The 25,100-nt window shown below is 36.4% G+C and overlaps 1 protein-coding gene across 7 annotated transcripts in view; it reads right to left on the bottom strand.

Moving 5' to 3' along the window:
• CADPS2 (calcium dependent secretion activator 2) overlaps positions 1-25,100 on the bottom strand; it is a 536,766-nt gene that overhangs the window by 399,768 nt on the left and 111,898 nt on the right. For all 7 annotated transcript variants that reach the window (XM_081147044.1, XM_081147045.1, XM_081147046.1 and 4 more), the window contains exon 2: positions 15,852-15,965. In XM_081147044.1, the coding sequence (XP_081003170.1) occupies positions 15,852-15,965 (114 nt within the window). The remainder of the gene's footprint in view (positions 1-15,851; positions 15,966-25,100) is intronic.

Below are 25,100 nucleotides of genomic sequence, written 5' to 3'. Positions count from 1 at the left end.
TTCATACCGAAAAGTTAAAAGTAATAATAAAGTAGTTTTAAGATTAGGGAGAGTAAACACTCTACTGTAGAAAATCTTATACAACATTTAGCAACTGAAGTCTTTCAATCCCTTCCATCTTTTAGCTAATGAGCCTTAAATTTAAGAATGTATCCTAGAGAGAGCTTAATCATATCCCCACATTGAAAATTTACTGGGCAAAAAAGTACTGAAATACTACTTAATTATCTCAGCACAACAGTAGTATATCCCCCATTAAAAAAAATAACACACACATATTTAAAGTTTACTAAGGTAGAACTTTATATCAATATTCTCCACTATATTCTTATAGATCTGGAAATTACTGGGCATGGAAAAATCACAGGAATTGGTATGGGGAGAAGGAAAGTGTGGAGGGGAGAAGGAAAGACGGGAAGGGAGTAAAAGGAGGGGTCGAAGAGGATGGGGAAGAGTATGAGAGGGGAAGAGAGGAAGAAGAGAAGAGGGAGGGGGCAGTGAAGCTACCTAGAGGATATAATCAGTGAACTCAGTCTTACAGGACAGGTAGGGTTCTCCAGGTAAATAACAATGACAAGAACCTTCTAAACAGGACAAGGGTGATGAAAAGAAAGATGTGCATTATACTCAGGTAACCCCAGGTTTTTTGGGTGGTTGTTTTTCCATCTCTAACCAGTCAAGTATGCAAGAGGAAGTTTGGTTTAAAAAGGAGCTAAGATTTGAATGTTTGTGTTACCTCCCAAAATTCGTATGTTGAAATCCTAATCCCTAGTGTGATGGTATTAGAGAGTGCGGTCTTTGGGAGGTACTTAAGTCATGAGGGTACAGCCCTCAGGAATGCGGGCTCCACAGAGCTCCCTAGCCCCTTCCACCACATAAAGACCTGTGAGAAGGTACCATCTGCGAACCAGGAAGCCAGCCACCAGACTGAATCTTCCAGAATCACAATCTTGAACTTCTGATCTCCAAAACTGTGAGAAATAAATTTCTGTTGTTTATAAGTCTTCCAGTCTATGGTATTTTGTGATAGTGGTCTGAATGGACTAAAACATAACCATATAAGAACTGGAAAAAAAACCCTGATCAAGCAGGTCCATGCATAATCTGACCATTGCCACATCACACTCACAGGAAGAAGAAAACACCTGTGGAGCAGAGAAGCTGAAACACTGACCACGTCTCAGGCAACGTGGATGGTTCCGGAGAACAATGAACAGAAACAATGATACAAATGCTTTCTCAGTCAGAGAGCCTTTGCCCAACAATTAAAGGCCATGGTGCGCTCTACCCTGCTTTCTCCTCCAACCCTGCTGCATTTACAGCAATAATCTCCTGCCACTTACTGTTTCCATAATAAAATTTTCAGGGGCTGTCATCTTATGCCATTATAAGTATTTACAATTTTGAAGACCTAAGTAAAACAAAATTCAAGGTGCAAATCCTTCCAGGATATATGGACTCAGCCCCCCTTTGTATACTTGCTCATAACCGGGCAAGTCGGTGTTCTTTAAATGTGGAGGAGGCAACCCCAGTCACCACAGAATGTCCTGGAGGGCCAGTCTGACTATGCAGAAAGCTCAGGAAAGAGGGCTGGAAGTGGTGTGGGAAGGAAGAGGGGAAAAAGGAAGGAAGAGGAAGGAGGGAGAAGGGAGTGAGAAAGGGGGCCAGCCAGACTGATCTCTGGAGCTCTGCACAGAGAGGAGCAAGCAGGAAGTCCCCAGTCAGAGCCCCTCCTCTCTGCTCCCTAGCTTGTTCAAATCAGCTTGCTCTGACTATCCTAAGGAAAGAAGTGGGGCCAAGTTCACAACATGCCCATCACCAGTGAGTGCAAAGGGCAAGCATTGAAGACAATTTAAAAAACAAACTACAGGGCAGTGAGTGGGGGTGGGAGGGAAAAGGCTGTGTCCTTTACTCTTCCAAGCACGCACAGCACAAGGTTAACTATTTTTAATACCTTACCTGTTGAGTCCCCTTTATATCCTTCTATAATTGTCACTAGTTTAATACCTGTCCAAGCTACACCATCAGATGTGCATATAATTTTATGAGAAAAGTAGAGAATAAGCTAGGATGGGAATTAAATTCCTCTGTGTGACTTAGAAATTTTTGGAACAAAACTCAGTAGTGAAGCTAAAAATCTCATCATTATATAAAGGATTAAATATATTCCAAGGTGATTGAAAAAAATCATACTTACTGCTTCAGCATAATCATGTAGAGATTAAAGGCCGTAGGGGAAAGAAAAATTTCCTCTCTGCAACTATTTGTTGTAATTTAAAAGATAAAAGCATGTATAAACCATCTCAAATGGACAGAACTTGCTCAAAAAGGGGCATTCTTGCCATAGAAAACCACGATTACTAAAATAATGCTTCCTAAGCATTATGCTTGAATTCAACACTTCATGGTTTCCCTCTAATTTTGGAGCACTGGGTTACTCCAAATTCACATAATCAATGGGCACTCAAATGTTGGCTGAGTAGAAATAAAACAAATATGAGTGTCACACTAAAGTTGTCAGTCAGGCCTAATGAGTGAATCTAGAGTAAACTGTTTTAAATACAATAAAGGTATGCGACAGTGAAAACAGAATAATCTCACTAAATTAAGTACCTGTTAGTTTCAATTTCTAAATGTGATGGAGTACATACCAAACACTTGGAAACAAAAAAGCACATAAAACAGTATTAATGCCAATAAAAATGTAAGAGAAAAAAAATGCACACAGTTAGCCCTAGGCAGTTTGGCTCAGCAGTTATGTTTCTCTCCCTCCCCCCTCTCCCTCTCCCTCCCCTCTCCCTCTCCCTCCCCTCTCCCCCTTCCTCCCTTCCTCCCACTCTCTCTGAAAAGCAATGGAAAAAATATCCTTGAGTGAGGATTAACAAAAAAAGAAAGGTATATAGTGAATAAAGTTGAAGGTCTTATTATATGTGATGATATCTTAAAGGGGCACCTTCTAGTACACCCCTAAAAATGACCTACATCCTTGTAATGTTCCTATAAAAATGAATCAGCTAGATTCTGACTGATAACTAAATGTTCATAAGATCACTGCCACACAAAACCACCCATTATTGCTGCTTTGAATACTATTGCTTTATCCGTAGGAAGCTGCCTTTATTTTATCAAAAACAGGTATTGGCCGTTTCATGCGGTTCGTGTGAAAAGTTACCATTTAAAATGCAACATGTGCCAGGCATTGTGGTAAACTAACGTGCATAATCTTATTTCATTTTCACAGCTTCATGAGAAATCCACATAATGCCAATTTCTACGTATATAGTATTTCCATTTTGAGGTAGGTGTCAGCACATTCAAGTCTGCTAGGTTTGCTCAACACAAAAGGGAAAACTTTCAAAGAGTGACATGGCCTCAGTCATCCCCTACTCCAAACTGGTAAAGTATGCCTATAATCAACTGTTTATACAAATATCTTTATCAAGTCTATTGGGAGAGACAGGGTAAAATAAAAATATGATTTTTTAAAATTCTCTTCCTTTTTCTTTCCTTTCCTACCCATTTACTAACAGAATGTGAGAATGATTAATCAACTTTATATGTTTAACCTTATGTTCTGGCTAAGATTTTGTGGCAGTTCTCAGCTGACCAGGCAAGAACAAAGAGACTTTCAATCGAGCCCTAAACTTACACGCCTGGCCACCAGGAAAGTGCAAGCTGAACAATTAGGTCTTAGAAACACTGGGATGCTGCACACCAGATCACCACTTGACCAATTTCAGAATGCTAACCATCCTGTTCTGGGAACCAGTAATGAAGACATCAATCAAGACCCAAGGCCCCACAGGGACTCAAATTCCAGGACTGCAAATCACCAGAACCCCTTTGTGCTCTCTACCAACATTCCATTTCCCCCGTCTCCCTATATAAGCTTGCTCCTAACAAGCTTAAGGGGAAGGTGGATATTAGGGTTTTTACCCATCACTGATTTCTGGCATCTGGTATTATTAAATGTACACTTATAATCCAATCTCTGTTCCTGCTTTTTGGCTGGGTAGAGACAGGCAGCACAAGCCCAGTACTCTGTTGACCTCTGGTTACAGACAGTGGACTCTTTGAGGTCAGGCACCTTGAACTTATTCATCTTTATAGTCCCAGGGCATAAGGCAGTACTTGATCAGCACTTAAATAAATGTTTAATTAGATTAATTGTTTAACTCAAAAAAATTGACTACTTAATTTGGGGTCTATATATGTTCAGTACTGTATAAGCCATGATTTCCTGCTCTGAAAGAACTTATTAGAAAGCAATACACATGACAGCATGAACTAAATGTCAAATTCTGGGGGAGGAAAAGAAAAAGGCAGATACTTTGGGGGAAGCAATACTTCAGGTAATAATACTAGAAGCTCACACTTAGCACTGTGCTTAGTAGTTTAAATTGGTTTAGTCGTTAACAATCTTGGGAGGTAGGTACATTACTGTCTCTTTCACAGATGAAGAAAATGAAGCACAGCAAGGTTTAAGTAAATTCCAGGAATCACGTAGATAAAATGTGTTAGAGCTGGAGTTCCAACCTAGATTGAAATAAAACAGTTGTTTCTACGTTTTTCTTTTCTGTGTTTAAATTCTATTTCCTCTGTGATGAAGCCTTCACAAGTCCAATAAGTCAGATTTCTAATAATTTTTGTAGCATGAACCTCTGGCAGTGTGGTTAAGTCTATGGATCCCTTCTAAGAATAATGGTTTTAAATGCATTAAGTTCATAGCATTTCGAAGGAAAGCAGTTTTACTGAAATACAGCTATGAAGATATTTTTAAAAACAAATTTGTGCTACAGTAATTCATGTGCATCTTTAATAACTAATTAACAAGATGTAATGAGATTTAAGTGTACTATAGTTTCAGTGTGCTTTATGAACATCAACAGTATTTCAAGATAGTTGCAATAAAATACATAATACAAAAATATATGTACTTCAATTGGTGATAAAGCCACAGATGCTGCTAGTACTTCTGTGGTTTGTTGTCTACATTCATTATGGAAGTAAATGCTAAATTTCATTTAGAGGTTAAAGAAAATAAAGGTGCAATGTTTTCCCATCTGAGTTCATGGATTCCCTGAATTCTATCCAGATGAAGAACCTCAGCTGTAAATTACAACTCATCAGCTTCTCTCTGAAGCCATCTCATTTTCTCCTATAGCACTCATGGGCATTCTTCACATCTTGGCTAGGAATGTTGGGAATGTGCCTTAACTCTTAATAGAATGTCCAGTGCTTAAGAACAAGGGCAGAACCCATGTACCTGGAGGGGGCACTTGCAATAGAATCTCACATAAAGTGGATGCTCAAAGGTTTATGGGATAAATGCATGCAGATTTGTTATTAGCCCCTTGGCTAAAAATATTAGGCACCTCCTAGAAGCATGAAGTGTTTTGTTTTGTTTTTTCAAACAGCTATCCTTCAAGACACCAAAGTTTACCTCACCAGTTCAACCACTTTTAAATAAAACTCCCATCACAAACCTGGATTTGTATGCAAAAGGATGCTCCTCCCAATGATCTTATAGCAACAAGATATTCCATGCTAGAGGTAACTTCAGTGACAAAAATAGGCAATTTTTTAAACTGTAAAGCCTTAATTAGTAGGGACTATGTCTTTAGTGTGTTTTATGGGGTACTGAATAAAAACATGCCTTTCATAAGTATTTTTAAAATGACTGCTATGAAGGTAATTAAATTACATATGCTAAGACAAAAATGAACTAAGAAAAAAATGATCAATGACTATTTTAGCCAGTCATAGTCTTGCATATTTTACCTGTGTAATGATTCAAGCTTTCCAAGAGCTTACTTTATCCATTTTTTATGATTATGAGAGAGAAAGGTTTTAAATATACCAGGGTAAGATAAGCACCCACTGGCACTGTGCTAACAAGGGTACATGTGATTCCTCAAAAGATCTCACCCCTGACACTAAAGAAAAAATAAAGTCTTTTAAAATAGAAATGTAATAATAAGAGGTCTATTGAGTAAATCTGATAGAAGATAAACGGAAGAAATGCATTTAACTGAATTAAGAGTATCATTTAAACAGGCACAAAACTTCATTACTCTTTCAGGCTTGTAAAGGGAGTCAGGGAAATGGGATCATTTACACCTGGAAAGTTTTAGAAATTGAACAGTGATTAAGGTAATAAAGGAGAATTTTAACTCTAAAGTTAGGGAGAACTTTCTGAAACAAAAAACAATCCACATAAGATGTTGTTTGCCTAATGAGGTAGAGAGCTAACTATAGTTGTTCAAAGAAATGTCACTTAACCTTAAGGTAACAAGATAATTAATTTGAAGTAAAATAAATGAAAATAAGCAACTTCCTAAAGAAAGATACTTAAAGAGCACATCCCTTATTAATGAAGGAGTAGCCTGTTAAATGTAATCTGTGAACAAATGGGCTTACGCAGCAGTGCTCCTGCTCAGAGGTCTAGACAAGAACTTGGCATCTTCCCTGACAGAATACGGTTTTGCTGACTCTGAGCTTAGTAAAAGAAGAAAGAGTTTCCGATAGAGAGCCTAATAGCTATAACACTCCCAGATATGTCTACACTCTTCCTAATTGTGGTGTCAGCACAGCACAAAATAAGCTTCTCTGATCTGGCCAGGCGCACCTTCACAAGGAAACCCTAAATTCAGCATTCCCTCACTACTGGGTTTAGAGCAGGGGTGGAGAACCTTTCTTCTGCCAAGGGCCACTTGGATATTTATAACATCATTTTGGGGCCATACAAAATTATCAACTTAAAAAATTAGCCATGGAAAAAAGATCACAGATTTATTGAATTTTGAGTCCTGCCTGTAGTTGCCTTGGCAGGGCCAGACCAAATGATTTTGAGGACCTTCGGGGGCCTACAGAGCCCGAGGGCCGTACGTTCCCCACCCCTGGTCACAGGATTAAAGAATGCTACAGAGGTAAGCCATGTGCACCTCTGCTCTCTGTGGCTACCTGCCTTGGGTTAAAATGCCAGATCACTGGTCAAAAAGGAAATCTACACTGGGTCTAGGCACCCCCAGCTCACTGTAAAGACACAATACCCTTTTATAAGAATGTGGATGTAGAAGAAAAGAGAAGATTAAGAGTTAACTGAGGTCTAGTCCTGCCCTCTGCCACAAATTTCCTATGTGGGCTTGAAAAAACTCAGTTTCTTCTAAAAATACATGAAGAAAGAAGGGGGGGAAACTCAGAAGATTATTTCCTTAGCTATCTTCAAGCAACAAAATTCTACAATCTGTGGATTATCTGGTCTTTATCACAAAATGGATGCCATCAAGAATGCAGGCATCAATGGTGGGGCTGGGAAACATCTGTAATACTTTCAACAATAAAGATAAATTAAAAAAAAAAAAAAAAGAATGCAGGCAACTCTACGAAACACACTGACAGGCAGCACAAAGCAAACTACCCTAAATAGAAACAGGTATCTCAGACAGGAAAACATTCTCCAGATTCTTACAGAATACCTAATATAAAATGCTATCCTTCGAATTTAAGAAATGTGATGTCAAACAAAACAGCTAATATCAAAAATGAATAAATACAATGTGATCTGCAGAGCTCAATGCAAATTTAAAACCTCACTTCTCATTACCGGTTACTGGATTTCATCTATGAATGTGTTGACCTTTCTTAATACTTTCCTGCCACAGGCTGCCAATCTTGGTTTACTTAGCAACCATCAATTCACAATGAAAAAAACAGACCTTTTTCATGACATTATTTCAAAGTTTAAAAAATATTTTGACTGGTCAAACATGCTTTGGAATATGAAAAGCAAAGTTTTCTATACCAAAGTAAAATGATAAAGAAATTCTCCCTGAAATATTTAAATGCAGATCTGCCCAGCCCCTTTATTTCTAGGTTGCACACACAAAACTAAGTAACACGCAAATTGTGCATATCACTTCTAAAAAGGTAAGGCCATTACATAAAACAAAACAAATGCCTTAAAAGGGTCTCAGTTTTCCAAAGCCAATCATTAAACAAATTCACATAATTTGTAAATAAATTTTAAGAATCTGATACTGTTAGGAAAAGAGAGTTGGCAGAAGAAAAGGAGTGATATCAAACTGATTGCTGGTGGTGGGAAGCTGCTGCAGATACTTCTGAGGAAGCAACTGACTGATGAAGTCAAGTTCCTGGGTGTTCTGACTAGGAAGTAAGATACATAGGCCTTTGTTTTGGGGGGTTTTGTTGTTGTTGTTTTTGTTTTGTTTTTTCATGAATGTGTACAAAAATTCAAAAACCACGGCCTGGAGATTTATCCTGGAACTCTAGTATCAAGTCATGCTCCTTCTTTTTGTTCTTTTTGTTTGGAGATGTGAGAGTATGCAAGGGAAGGAGAAATAAAAAGAAACACGTTAGCTGAGTGTGTGCAATTGGAGGAAGCATCAGACATCACCTTCCCCACTCAAAGGAGTGGGAAGCAGGTACAGAGCAATGACATGAGTTACACCAACACTCTATTCACAGAGCTACTAATCCAAGGGTGGTAGCTGGAACAAGGATGTGGGGAGAACTACGATGCAAACTGCTGTCACCCATGGTTTATGAATAAGAAAATACAATCCAAAAATAATAATAAAATGGGGTACAGTCTCCACTTGGAATGTGAACATATCTTCCTTCTACTAGCATGGAAATGAATGAGTATTAGAGGTGGGGAAACATACAAAAATGCAAAAGACAAAAAAATAATTAAAAATAATTGCTGCATAACAAAGGCTTAATAGTCTTCTTTTCATATAAGGAACACCTATAAATCAGTATTTAAAGATGAACATCCAAATAGAAAAATGGACAAAATATATAAACAGGTAATTCACTAAAAACTATGGATGACCTATACAGAAATGTTAAACTTCACTAATAGTAATGTAGGAAAAAATAAAAGTTGTCATTTATTTAATAATGCCGAGTGTGAAGGAAAAAACTCTCATAATGTTTTGAAAGCATGAATTGTTACTACTTTTCTTGAGGGCGAAGTGATAACACATATAAAGAGTTTAAATAATGTTCATCTCCTATCACCCAGTAATACCATTTGCAGGCTTTTATAAAAGATGAACCAATTTTAAGAAAATGTATGATCATTTCAGTGTTTATTTTATTAGTTTAAAATGGAGAAACCTTAAGTGTCTAAGAATAAAGAAAAAATTAAAATTTACATATAGGTACATAATGGTCTATTATGCAGCTATTTAACCATTGCTTATGGAAAATATTTGCTACTAAAGAATGTTCATGATGTAACATTATATAAAAAAATTAAAATGAGTCCATTTTCATATGTACAAAAGAGAAACAGCAAACTTGAAGCACTTGTTTATAGATGTTGGAATTATAGGTGATACTTGTTTTCTTCCTTTTATTTTTTTAAATATATCTTTACTGATTTCAGAGAGAGGAAGGGAGAGGGAGAGAGAAACATCAATGATGAGAGTCGTCACTGACCAGTTGCCTCCTGCACACCCCCAACTGGGGATAGAGCCCACAGCCCGGGCAAGTGTCCTGAGAGGTAATCAAACCGCAATCTCCTGGATCCTAGGTCGATGCTCAACCACTGAGCCACGCCCGGCTGGGCTGTTTTCTTCTTTTTAAAATAATTAAGACTTTATCTTTCACAACAGTTTTAGGATTAGAGAAACTTTTCCTTTTTTTATTTTTTTTAAATCTCTCTAACATAATCATATGTCTGTTAAAAGGTGTTCTTAAAGTAATATCAAAACAAAATTTCTGAACTCATAATTCAAAAATGCATTTTATGAAAATATGCAATAAAAGGGACTCAGTATTTCCTTTTACATGAAATTTGAAAATGAACACTAAAAACAGTATTTTAAAAATTTTGTGAAGGAATTTTCATTTGTATCCTTAATGAGCAGAAAAATCTTAAAAGCTGATGGGGATGATGGTAGGGAAGACTTTTTTCACCACTTTGGTAATTTTTTTAAAGATTAAATACCTCTGTTACTCTCTTTGGAGCCAGAAGAGAATATGAACAAATGGAACTAATAAGAAAACTACACACCCTTTCTGAAAAGCTGTGAACAAAGCCAATACAAAAAAAAAGTAAAAAGAAAAGCTCCAACATCCATTTTTTGCACGATAACAGAATTGGGATGTTTTTGTTATGCTGAAAACAACTAGTAAACAGTTATATATACTGTTTTTCCACATCTCTGTTATAAATCACAGTCATTGGTTATACTTGGATGAAGTCCACTTGAATTTTGTGAAAAAGAAGCAGATTATCTGATGAGAAGAACAACTTGCAAAGTAATACTCTGCAATAAACCCATGTTTACCCAACCACAGAATCAACTGAAGTTTCCTAAATTGAAAGAAGGATCTCTTGCCCTTTGAGACAGCATGGAGGGACCTGGAGAGTATTACACTAAGTGAAATAAGCCAGGTAGAGAAAGACAAATATCACATGATCTCAATTTATGTGGAATCTAATGAACAAAATAAACTGACAAATAAAATAGACCCAGAGACACTGAAGCTTGAAAAAGATTGACAGAGGGAAAAAGAGGAGGGGGTAGGAAAAGATTAACCAAGGAATGTATATGCATATATGCATAACCCATGGACACAGACAATAATATGGTGAAAGCCTGGGGAGGGGGCAGAGGGACGTTGGAAGGGAGTTAATGGGGGGGGGGATCTGTAATACTTTCAACAATAAAGATAAATTAAAAAGAAAATAAAACCCAGCATTAATAAGTCAAAAAAAAAAAAAACACCACAAAAAACCTAGAATGAGTGTTCATTTTATGTCTTCCTCCAAACAATGAGTTACTTGCAGGGGGCAAAATAACTTGAAAATAAAAATAAATAAATATATGATGGTACAGCAGAATCTAACAAAAACTGGCAACCATAAAATTATCAAGATTATAACTGCTAACTTTTATTAAGTAGCTGTGTATGCTACCTGTCATTTCTTTCTTCTTTTCTTGTTCTGGTTTTTCTCTACCAGTTTGTCTGCCTAGTTAGGTGATTTAAATGCTTGGATCCATTTTGTTTTCCAATTATTCTAACTTTATGATGAAAAAGATTGATGAAATTTTAAGAACAGATTTCTTATTTATTATTCTTAATACTTTAAAGGGCAGTATTTAAACCAAACTTAAGACATCCTATAAAAAGAACACAACAGAAATTATATTGTGACATAAAATCATTATTGTCTTCACAGTATATGCTTCTCCAGAACATACTGAACAGTATTCACAGTAAATATTTATCAAAACTGATAGATATAAACATACAAGGACACATATGCACACACATCCAACTGGGCACCACATACAAACACCCAGAAAAGTCCAATCCTGTAAGGATCTATTTGAAAAATACTATTTACCTTTTAAAATAATGCTGTATCTTGGTCAAATAATCTGAAGAAAAAGAAATACCTTGAGTCACACACTAAGATCCCCGGTATTAAACAGAAGTAAAATAGACCAAATATTTGAAGGTACAACCAGTGTAAGAACAGCCAGATAACTGTTTTAACTTACTGCAGAAAACACAAATCTACAACCAAGATGGAAAACACTATTCATAAAATCATTAAAGAAATAGCATTTATAAAGCTAAAAAAATTAATAGCAAACAAAGACTCTGGAGAAACTAGTATCCCCAGAGTATGAAGATGTATTTTCAATTTAAATGGTAATACACATTTATTAGGGTTTTTCATATGTATATCCAGGGTTAGAAAGGACCATCACAGCTAAAGGCAACTAAGTCTAACAAATGAAAAAATCATCACTGATAGATTAACAGTTGAAAACAGCCGTATATAGTGAACAATATATAACAACCTAAAAAAAAGATTTCAAAAAAAATCAAAGAAGCCAAAAAGATCATAGATCACAGGATACAAGTTTAGAAAGAACATAAAAGCCCAACCATGCTTCTGAAGTATCTGCCATCTTCAAGAAAATACAAAACCATGAAACTAAGATGATTCGCAAGCAGGAGAAATTCCATAGTGATACTTTTAGAAACAGAGAATTATGAGAAAATAAGAGTAAAGAACAAAATATATAATTTCTACACAAAGTAGTAAGTAATGAAATACTCATTCACTTAGTACAACATGTATTTGTTAAAGGCATATGAGTGCTACATACTGTGATACAATGAAAACCAGGGCAGAAATGGTTCCTGCATGGAACATACATTCCAGAAACTGCAAAATCTAAGTCAACACCTTTCTCAATCATAATGTGAATCAAATATACCAGGTACAAATTCAAAATTCAAATGCTCCATTGCCAGGAATTCTGATTTTATAGGTCTTGGATGAAATTGAAGAATCGGTCGTTAAGCTTTAGTGGAAAGAGTGAGGTTTTAGCTCTGCTATTAAATATCTATGCAGCTTTGGGCACAAGTCACCTAATTTCATCTCTAAAATGGAAACAATTATATTTGTTTAAAAGGTTTATTCTAAAGAATAAAAATATTTTTTGGAGTGCTTCACCTAGCATCTGGCACAGTTGTATTCAAAACGGCAACTGTGAAATAACTGTGGCAGAAAGAGTCTAAAACTCTGGACTCACATTTGACTTAGCTGCTTACCAAATATGTAACAGTGGCCAAGTTACTTAACCTCTGAGTTTTAGTTTCTATTTATGTAATTTGTGGGTAGTAATATTTGCACTCTTTATCACAAAGAGGTATTGGGGGGAAAAATTTGGTATTTTTGGTAAGCTATAAAAAGACTACCTAAAGACACTAATAGTAGAGACTACCAGTATTGTTAGTCATAGAAAGGCATACAAAAATATACCTTCAAAGGGAAAAAAGTTGAAAATCAACTTTTTAATCAACTTTTCCCAAAAAAGCAACTTTTGTGGTGAAAACACTTGAAAATCAACTTTTTTACCACCAAAATGTACTCATTCAAGATTTTATTGAGTACCGACTATATGCCACCTTGGAAATAACTCCCCAAATGTTAATCAGAAATGTAGTCTCCATAAACCCATTACCAATATCAAAGAACTTAACACTTTGAAGGTTGCACAAGGCAAGTTGTATATAGTCTCCCAAGTAAACACTGGCTGGAAATATTACCAAAAGAGAAAACCCTTGGTCACTTACATCCAACCACCTCTTCAATACTTACATCTCTCTTTGTAACAATCCTAGCAGCAATCATCTAATTCCACTGGTCAGCAATCTACCAGTTGTAAGAGCATCATCTGGGGAGCTTTTAAAGGTATGTGCCGTGTGCCTCCCAAGTGATTGTGAAGTGCAGCCAAAATCTGGCTGCCAGTGAGGCTGCACTCCCCAGTTCATTCTGCATATGGCCAGTGCAACCAAACTCCAACAGTATGAGCCTGAAATCTCCCCCACTGCACTGGCCATCTTAGTGCTAACTTTACTCTTGAGACCACATATAACACAAGCCTAACCATACACCAGGCTAAACATCTCCAGTTCCATCAAGTAACCTACAAATAATATATTTTAAACCTGATAATACTAAATTGTCCACATTGTTTTAGTTATATATCATGCCCAGAAGAGAACACAACCCTTATGTAGAACACAATGGGGATGCTCTCTCCTCCACTGAGTTACAACATTTTCATTAACACAGCTTAAGTGTGCTTTTCACTAAACTGTGGCCATATTATACTATGATTACTTCTTTTAAACACATTTATTTTGGAAAAAATTTAGATTCACACACAAGTTGCAAATATAGTACAGAGAGCTCCCATATCCCCCACACCCAGTTCATTTTACTAATATTAACATGTATACTGACACAGCACTGTTCCAAAACCAAAAATGAGTTGTTTGATTTTTATTTTTTAATTTATCTTTAGTTTAAAAGTATTATAGATATCCCCTTTTTTCCCCATTGGCCCCTTCTACCCCACCCCCACCCTTCACCCCAGGCCTTCAACACAATATTGTCTGTGTCCATGGGTTATGCATATGTGCATATAAGTTCTTTGGTTAATCTCTTCCACCGCCCAACCCACCCACCCCTGCCCTCCCTCTGAGATTCCTTTCTTCTATGTGTCTGGATCTATTTTGTCCATCAGTTTATTTTGTTCTTTAGATTTCACATGAGTGAAATCATGTGATACTTGTCTTATTTGGCTTAGCATCATACTCTCCAGGTCGCTCCATGCTCTATCAAAGGATAAGAGAGCCTTCTTTTTTGAAGCTGCATAGTATTCCGTGGTGTAAATATACCACAGCTTCTTATCCACTCATCTACTCATGGCATTTGGGCTGTTTCCAGATCTTAGCTATTGTAAACTGTGCTATGAACATAGGGGTGTTTCAGGATTGTTAGGGTATATGCCTAGAAGTGGGATCACTGTTACATCTTTTTACACAAATTACTTTTCTAAGCCACATTCCCTTCATTCTGAACACAGACTTTTCACTTTTTTTTGTTGCATGAAGCAAATAAAGACCCTTACATTTTATCTTTTAAGATTCAGTGCAAGATTTCATCTTGCTAGCCTTTGACTCAAAGACTCAGGCTTTGAGTCTTGTAAGATGAAATGTAACATCCTATACTTAAGATTTTGAGGTCCTATATCTGCTGAGATATTCTGAGTCAAAGTCCACTTAAACGATATCCACTACCGCCACTAGATTCATGCCATACATGTATACAGTAAACAAGATATCTATACTTCCATCCAATTTAACAGGCCAACGCTTAGGGTAATATAAGCTTCCCTCAGGGTGCATTAAATAACTTCTGATGGGTACTATCAGTGATTTACAAATTCAAACAGTTTTCTGTATATATAATTACTTTGTTTTTCATGCAAAGATATTATTTCCTACCTCAGGAAAGTTCAGACATATTGTATCTTCACATTTTTTATTTTTACTAGTCTAATATATGTTTGCATGTTTTGCTTCTTCAGCTGAAAGGTTTAGAGTATCTGCACAATGGAAAGAATCCATTCCCCAAGCAACTCTGAAATGCTTAGGAAAAAAGGGAACTCGAAGTCTAACATCCACTGGCAGCTCACTGAAGCAGCTAATGACCATGTGTGAAAACTGGTGTTCAAAGGAAATCTGTAGAGAATTCCTGATGAGTCAGTCACAAAATAAAATCAGAAGAAATAGCAAGATGGTATCTGTAGTATTATTCCTTTAGGAAGAAAAGAGAATTCAGTTTATCCTCTTGAAATTAGTTACTGGTCTTAATTATTATAAAGCTTAGGGAACAAAATGGCACAAGATAGCAATTTACTATTGAAATCCCAATTAAAAATAATAATTTAGACATGTGGACCCAAAGATAGCTATATTCAGCTATATCAATCATGGCCAAAAAATTTCTAAACCATTTACTTCTCCTTAAAAGATGTGAATAACTTTTAATTCTGTTTATCTCTCCAAACCAGGCTGTGGAATCAGAGTTTTGAAATTGCAAAATAGACTTGACAATGATTTCAGGAAAGTTGCAAACTCACAGCCTTTTTTTATTCATTCCAGTGAGTTTCTTAAAATGGGAAATCCATTTTAAAAAATCTTTAATAAAGCATCAGGCCCTGGCTGGAGTGGCTCAGCTGGCTGGTGCATCACCCTGTACACTGAAAGGTCACAGGTCCTATTCAGGTCAGGGCACATACCTAGGTTGTGGGTTCGATCTGATTGGTGTGCATGCGGGAGGCAACAGATCAATGTTTCACTCTCACATCTACGATTTTTCCTCTCTCTCCCCCTCTCCCTTCTTTTCTTTCTAAAATCAGTAAAATTTAAAAAATAAAACAAATTTTAAAAATAATAATAAAGCATCAGAATGCCAAGAACAAAGACCTCTTCCCTCTTACCTCATAGTAACTCCGAACAGCATTGCAAAATGCTTCATCAGCTACGATCTGGGTTTCCCCATTGAGGAAGGCCTGGAACCGTTCTTTCAGTAACTGCAATTGCTGCTTGTTAAGCTATAAAAAAAAGATAAAAGTAGCTGAAATATTTGCCAATCCATGAAATGTAATGATTCTAAAAAGTTGTATTTGCTATATGTGTATTAGATTTGACATCTAGAATTAACTTTATGGTAAAAATAAAATAAAAACTAAAATATCCTACTATTTATATTTATGACTCAATCGTAGAACATTTTCAATTCACTAGCCCATATACTCGGGAATCCTGACATTGCATTAAAATCCAAACTTCTACCCCAGAGGGAATTCCTGTGATTACTACCCTGGTTTCTTTGCAGGGACAGGAAAAAACTAAAATTTGGATAAGAAATTAACTTGTGCAAAATTACCAGCTGTACTGAACAGAGAGGACAGAGAACAAGTTATCTTGGAGGTGATAACCATCAGCCTTGGACAAGAGATAACAAGGAGGAAGACTGCAAAGGGCAGGGATCCTGAGAAAGAATCCTCTGGAAAGGACATCTGTGGGATGCCAGAAGTTTCAATTTCACGAATAAATATGTCGATTCAATGACTCAGTTGAGATTAATACAGTAATGATGAGGAAGAAACAAATCCAAAAGAGAGCAGGGGTGCAATGCTGGGCAGTGAGTGTATCTTAAGCACTTTAGGGAGAGAACTCTGAACTAAGGACAGGAGTGCTAGTTTGCAACCAAATTTCCTAGCCTTGGGTCTCACTACTGTAATTAGCACCCAGTGTAGGTTAGATATGAACTATGAGTTACCAACCATGTCCTCTAGTCATCAACTACAAGCAGAGTCACCCACTTAATTTATAGGGCTCACTACAAAGTGAGAATGAGGAGCCCTTTGTTTAAATATTAAGAATTTCAGGTCAGCAACAACGGGGCATTAAACGAAGCCTTGGGCCCTTCTAAGCACAGAGCTCTGAGCAGCTACACAGGCTCATTCACTCCCACGAAACCAGCCCTGACTGGAGGGAGGGCATATAGGGGCATGCAGAAGCATTTTTTAAGAAGTGCTTAACTGGAGAAAGAACAACATAGTCTTTAGATGAAACAACAAATCCCAAGACATATAGGAACAGGACAGGAGTAATCTTTCAAGTTCACTCAATCCTCACCAGACTATTAAAGAATTCAGTCCATTTCTGGATTCTACAGAGAGATGTGAAACATTTGAAAATATGCTGAGGATACAATCATTAAAAGATTAGAAAGACTAAACAAACTGGTATGGCTTGGCTTCAAAAAGAAGGCTGATGTGAAATAAGTTTAAATCAGTTCAAAAGGCTTGTTAAAATGCCATTCAATATGAGAGACAAATTCTTTCTTAGATGGATTTTATTTAGGAGCATAACAAACAAGACCGTTTGTAAAGACACTGTTGCTGGTAGTAACCGACTGATAAAGAAGTGTCCTATTGTACCCCAATGTAAAAAACCTCTTGCCCTGAGCAGTGGAGAGAAGACCATTCCATTTATTTACTGAGGTTAAAGCCTTCATTTCAGGGAAAGCTAACCCAAGCTGAAATGCAGAAACATCACCATTATATTCCATTCCCCATTTCTATAATATGGGCAGAATAAAAGCAGAGACCTTTTGTGTGTGTGTACTAGGCAAGGCAAATTAAGTCCATAACTTGATGTCTCTAAGCATCCTTCAAAAAAGGGACCAGGTGGAAATAGGACAGCAAAATCTGACAGCGAGACAGCTGAGAGCACTTTAGTTGTGAAGCCCTGGGAACCACCAAGAAGAGCTTCAACTTGCAAACCAAGTGTCCAGGCAAAACAATAGAAATGGAAATATACGTGGGAATAACAATGAACTGGAGAGGACCTTAACTATCACTTGTCCCAAACCCCCCATTTGATAAATAAAATAAATGGACTTTAAAACATAGTGGATTTCTTCATTCAATTTTCTTTCATCAGACATGTGTTCTTTAAAAATTTCTCTAAATGTTTGCAATTTCTAGTTTCCCAGTGTATAACCAACCATTAAATCGATGAGTTACTGTCTGGTGATTATGGCATGGAAATCTCAGAGTACAAATCGAGGAAAGGAGATTTGAGCAAACCATCTTCTTGGAAACTCCAATGCTGGTATAGTTCACAAAACATGCCAGAGGCACCTGGATAAATATCAGGATGCAACTTTTCAACGAATAAAAATTACTGCAGTTATATTTAAGACATAAAATGACGAATATTACAGTGACATACAAACAATAAATGGATACTTTATTAGTACAGTGAAGATGTCCACATTTCCACATAAAAAGATAGGGAGATTTTGTTTATTTGGGTCCTCTCTCTTTGTTGCTTGATGAGTCTGGCTAAAGGTTCATCAATCTGGTTTATCATTTCAAAGAACCAGCTCTTGGTTTCATTGATCTTTTGTATTGTTTTTTAAGTCTCTATGTCACTTATTTCTGCTCTGATCTTTCTTATTTCCTTCCTTCTACTCACTCTGGTGTTTCTTGTTCTCTTTCTAAGTCTTTAAGTTGTAGGGTTACAGAGTCTATGAGAAGTTTTTCTTGTTTTCTGAGGTAGGACTACAGTGTAATAAACTTCCTTCTCGGGAATACTTTCATTGTGTCCCATAGATTTGGGATGGATGTGAGTTCATTTTCATTTATTTCCAGGAAGTTTTTTATTTCTTTCTTGATCTTATTGGTAACCCATTCACTGTTTAATAACATATTATTTAGCCTCTATGTGTTTGAATGTTTTTAAGTGTTTTTATTATAGTTGATTTCTAACTTCATGCCACTGTAGTCTGAGAAGATGCTTGATGTGATTTCAATCTTCTTGAATTTATAGAGACTTGTTTTGTGTCCTGACATGGTCTGTCTTTGAGAATGCCTCACGTGCACTTGAGAAGAATGTATAATCTGCAGCTTTAGGTAGACTGTTCTATAACTATCAATTAAATCCATCTGATCTAGTGTGTCATTTAGGGTCACTGTTTCCTTGTTGATTTTTTGTCTGGAAGACCTATCCAGTGATGTCAGTGGGATATTAAAGTCTGCTACTATAACTGTATTGCTATCAATCTCTACTTTAAAGTCCTCCAGAATTTTTTTTATAAATTTAGGTGCTCCTATATTGGGTGCATATATGTTTATCAGGGTTATATCCTGTTGTTGGATCAATCCCTTTAGTATTATGTGATGATGTTTCTTGTCTCTCATTATGGTCTTCAATTTGAAGACTATTTTGTCTGATATGAGTATTGCTACCCCAGCTTTTTTTTATTTTGACTTGCATGAAAAAAATTTTTCCATCCCTTCACTCTCATCCTGTGTGAATCTTTTGTTCTGAGGTGGGTCTCTTGAAGACAGCATATATTTGGGTCATGTTTACTTATCCATTCAGCCACCCAATGTCTTTTTATTGGAGCATTTAATCCATTTACATTTATAGTTATCATTGATAGATACTTATCTATTGCCATTTTAATTCTTTATGCTTATGTTTCACTCTCTCTCTCTCTCTCTTTCTCTCCCTCCCTCCCTCTTTCTACTTCTAATTACAGCAGTCCCTTTAACATTTTCTGCAATGCTGGTTTGGTGGTGATAAACTCCTTTAGCCTTTTTTTATCAGGGAAGTTCTTTATTTCAATATCTATTTTGAATGACAGCCTTGCTGGATAATGTGGTCTTGGTTTCAGGTCCTTGTTTCGCATTACCTTGAATACTTCATGCCATTCTCTTCTGGCCTGTAGAGTTTCTGATGGGAAGCCAGCTAACAGCATTATGGGAGCTACTTTGTACATTATGGGAGCTACCAACAGATTGCTTTTCTCTTATGGCCTTTAAGATTCTCTCTCTGTTTTGAATTTTTGGCATTTGAATTATGATGAGGCATGACCCTCATTGGATTCTTCTTTCCTTGGCCTCTCTGTGCCTCCTGAACTTGTGTGACTTTCTCCTTGACCAGGTTAGGGATGTTTCCTACCATTATTTCTTCAAACTGGTTCTCTAACCTTTGCTTACTTTCAACCTCTTCTGGCACTCCTATGATGTGAATAATGTCCTCTCAGAAAGAGAAAGAAAAAAACAAAAAATCCCATTTACCACTGCAATGAAAAAAATTAAGATACTTAGAAATAAACTTAACTAAGGAGGTAAAAGTCCTATATTCAGAAAACTACACGACATTGCAAAAAGAGATAGAGGAAGATATAAACAAGTGGAAAAATATACACTGTTCATGGATCGGAAGTATCAACATCATTGAAATGTCCATATTACCCAGAGCAATCTATAAATTCAATGCAACCCCTATTAAAATACCAACAGCATATTTCACAGATCTTAAACAAGCACTGATATGGAAAGATCTTCAAACTACTTTGGGGAAGGAAGCTAGTTATAGAACAGTATGCAAAATAAGCCACCACTAGAACACAGGCAAAATCAGAACTTGTATTTGAATTTGCTTCCAAATGCAAACAGAAACTATGAAAGGATGCAAACTGGACAGACAGATGAAAAATAAGGGTGAAAAAGATTTTTCAACCTATACTGCTTTATTTATTTTTAGTATTAAATCACAGGACTCTTTTTATCTATCCAAATTTTAATTTAGACTTAATGTAAGCTGTAACAGCAACTGTACACATCTTTAAACTCGGAATGATTATGATACATCACACACAGTTTCAATCTGATCATCCTGCAGGGAGACTGGACAAAAAAAACAATGGACTTTTAAAATTTTCCCTTCAGGAAGAAGACTTGAACTTGACTGGATCCCTTCATTAATGTTTCAAGGTTGATGATTTCCAAAAAAGGTAGATTGAGGGGGAGGGCTTTAATATGAATTGTTTTAATTAAAATGAGTATCCATCAGAGGTGCTAATCTATCAGGGCAAATGTTCTAGAGCTTGGTACAGAGGAAAAGTAATAGCAGCACCTCACATGGAACTAAGACAATGTCAGCAACACACCATGAACAACACGCCCTTGTAATCTATGTACTGATTTTTACACAATCCATACCGAATAGTCTCTCAGCTTCCATTTGAGCCTATTAAAACTAAAACACACACACACACCCTACTTTATTACTTTACAATGAAGCCAATTCTAATTTTGGACAGTTCTAAAGAATTAAAACCCATTTCCCTATGACTTCCACACAATCCTAGTTTTATGCTATCTAAGATAAAACAGACTTTTTCCTTCTTCAACATAGTAGTTCAGAAACTTGAAGACAGGTACTGGATTATTTGTGAGTTTTCTCTTTCCCAGAATAAATTCTGCCAGTTCCCCCAACATCCTAAGGGTTCCCTCCAGTTTGTCCATAAATTAAGCATCAAACAGTTAAATAAAACTAAGTATAAGAAAGCACTTTGAAAGCTATACATTATGCAAATGAAACTCCTAAAATAGCAATGTCCTTCCTAAAATGTACTGGATAGACTGATCAAGATTCTCCGAGGATAGTGTGGCTGACACACAAACAACTAGGAGAACCACCTCCCACATTCTAAGCACTCTATGTCTATTAATTCAAACTAAAAACAAATTAACTCTTCTTGGCAGTCACATCAACTGACTCATATCCTGATTATAATCAAGAAAAATTTCTAAAACATTCTTACATGTGCTTCACTAAGTCATGTTTCTTCTCACTGGATTCATTTGGTCCGTTGTTCCAGTTGATTAGAATTTTTTTTTTAAGAATTGTAATTCCTTCATGCAATGACCAAAGAGTTCTCCTAGTTTTGTTATATCCACTAACATAATAACATGTTAGCCATAGTTTCCATTCAAGTCTTTCTTTATAAAAACCTTCATCAACTCAGTATCAAGGAAAGCAGGAAACCTGTCATTACATGTATTCATCTAATTTGACACCATTTATCAATTAACATTCTTTGGGGCATTTGATTTTATTATTACTCAGCCTACATTTTAGTTTGATCCATACATTGTCTTCACAATAGTACACTTACCAATGAGTGACTAAACTATTTTTCAAAAAAAAAAAGGAAATCTTTAACCAGCAGAAATTACCTAATGGAAATTTTAAAAACTAAATTGCAGATGCTTAACTAGAACATAACTATCTGAGTAAATATCTAAATACAACCAAGAGATTAGCCTTCTAAAAAGAACACTGCAAATACAGTAAAAGCTACATTTTATAAATCCTGGCTGGCAGTGATAAACTTATCCATAAGAAAAACAATTACCACAGGAAAAACACAACTTCCAGAGTTCAAGAAGATGTTTTGTTTCTTGGGATTTTTCTTCTTTTTTAATGTCCAAATTAGATTCTAGCCTTTTCATTTTAAGTCATGATGAACTGCAGACTTATGCCAGAATCCTGATGACAGCAGGAGACCAGCCATTATGCTACTCAGGACCCAGCAACCACTGCTGTGCAGAGCCTGTGCTGACCTGTGGTCCCCATCCCATGCCTTGACATGCATGGTGAGTGCTGCATGACACCCGGGTGAGTAAAGGTGATCACAGATCCCACAGCAAAGTGGCAGGTAACTAGTGGATACTGTATCTCTGGGATTGGAGGGTGAGCTAGTGGTATGTGCATATATCTTAAAGATACTTTTTCCCCCGCAAGGACGTAAAAGGAGTTACTTCAGGAACAAATAGTCTCTGAAATGTACAAAGGGCTAGTTTTAATGCCTCTCAGTGAAATGTAGTAAAAGATGATAACAGGGAAGAACTAAAGGAGAAGTGCTCTTTTCTTTTTCCCTTCCTATCAACACTTTGTCAAAAGACCTACATAAAACCACTGGGAACAAATAATCAGTGTCATCTATGTTTCTGAAACAATGGCATTCCCCAAACTGCCTATAAGAACAGAATAACAGAGGAGCCCTGACCACATTATTATACATTATAAAATTCTTTGGGATGCATTGCTATTAATAGTTTTCTATCCAAATAACTTTTCTTATCCTATTCTATAAGCCCTGAATTTGGAAGAGTGAATATGCCCATCTGAGACTATAAATACCAGCCTCACTTGACAATGGGCATGGTCAAATGACCAAGTTAAGGCCAATAATATACAAGCAAAAGTGTCATGACATCCAGGAAAACATGAAAGACAGCTGAAGCAGATACTTTTTGCTTCTCTCTTTCCTCTTTTCCTACTGGCTGGAATTTGATGTGCTAGCTGGAACTACCAACTTGGTCCAAAAGGATGGTAGAACAACAAGATAAACAAAGCCTGAGGCTCCTCCCAATGTGGAGGAGCCATTGCAACTCTGGACTGCTACCATCTAACTTCCTTCGTGTGGAAGAGAAAGGAGTGATATAAATGATCACATAGTGATTTTCTAGGTACAGATCATTCTTATTTGGGGTTTAATGTGTCATATATATGACAGAACCAAATCCTAACTGATACAAATTCCAATAAAATACCCAACCAGGGGGGAAAAGGCCATAATACTGGTAAGGTTTATCTTTCCATATATTATTTTATATGAAAAATCTCCTTATACAATTAACTTGCCCACTGAACAATGAACACCAAAGTCTAAGTGCCTGAGGCAGACTGAAAATAAAGTTATTTTGGCAGACTGAAATCTACTGTCTCACAGTATTGAAAGGGGTCATTGAAAAGCCCCAAATCTGCAAATACTTCTTTAATATATTTTATAATAATGGTATACGGTGATGAGTACAGAACAGCAAAATCCAACTGCATTGTGGCAAAATGGGCCCTGGGCTTGACTTACTCAGCCTAAATGAATTACTTCTATCCACATTCTCTCTGACCTACTAGTGTAATTCAAGCCTCGGCAAAATTATATGTCATTACAGGGCTGTCTTGGGGGAAGAGGGGCTGCTGGTAATACTGACACTAGGAATGTTAAATTCATGAATTCTAAGAATGTCCCTGCTGCAGTGTGCTGAACAGGTTCCACACATGTCATTAAACCTTCCTAAGTCTCCTATAAAGTGTTTATCCTCATTTTACAAATGAGGAAATTAAGTTCAAAGAAGTTAAGCATCTTGCCTAACTTCATGTCTAGTAAGACACAGGGGCAGAATTTGAACCAGTATCCTCATCAAAAATCTATATTCTTCTCAATCACCACATTATTTTCTGTTTCCCTTATAGCCACACTATTTTTTCAATAAGAGGTGTTTATTCCTGTCCGATATGTCATATATAGCTTCAATGTATTTATTTGCTTATTATTTAAGCCTCCATTAGAATAAAATCTGCTTTAGGATAAGAAGTTGATTTTAGCTCATAGCTCTAATCCCATATTCAAATAATGTCTAGCATACAGAATGTGATACATATACACATACATATTTTTAAGAATGAAGGAACAAACAAATGTCAGACAGTTGCTCTGAGACTATCCCTTACTAGTACAGCCAAATCTACTCTCATGCTCACTTGCCCCCACAAAAGAAAAGCTGGTTTATCATGCAATTATAAGAATTCAAGATTACCTAAAACTACCACAATGGATAAGAAAACAGAAGAACAAGACATTGAAAAACTACTTGAAAAAATAATGACAACAAACTTCCCTAACCTGGTGAAGGAAGCACAGAGAGTCCCAAACAAGATGAAACCAAAAAGACCCACACCAAGATACATCACAATTAAAACGCAAAAGGTGAAAGACAAAGAGAGAATCTTAAAAGCAGCAAGAGAAAAGCAGTTAGTTACTTACAAGGGAGCTCCCATAAGACTGTGAGCTGATTTCTCAACAGAAACTTTGCAAACCAGAAGGGACTGGCAAGAAACATCCAAAGTGATGAAAAGCAGGGATCTACAACTAAGATTACTCTACCCAACAAAGCTATCATTTAGAATTAAATCACAGATAAAGAGCTTCCCATACCAAAACCAGTATTACACCAAACCAGCACTACATGAAATGTTAAAAGGTATTTTTAAAAAGAAGAAAAAAAAGATGAAAAATATAAACAATAATATGGCAATAAATACATATTTATCAACAAATAAATCTTAAAAAACAAAATAAATGAAGGAGAACAGAAACAGATTCATAGATACAGAGAACATTTTGACAGTTGCCAGGTGGGAGGGGGAGTTAGGAGATGGGTGAAAAAGGTGAAGGGATTAAGAAGTACAAATTGGTTGGTATCAGATGGGTGTGATATTTATCAGGATGATCACTTAGTGAATTATGTAAT

This window comes from Miniopterus schreibersii (genome assembly GCF_964146895.1).
Source record: "Miniopterus schreibersii genome assembly, chromosome: 9".
NCBI classification, from domain to species: Eukaryota; Metazoa; Chordata; class Mammalia; order Chiroptera; family Miniopteridae; genus Miniopterus; species Miniopterus schreibersii.
This window is presented reverse-complemented; position numbering and strand designations above follow the sequence as displayed.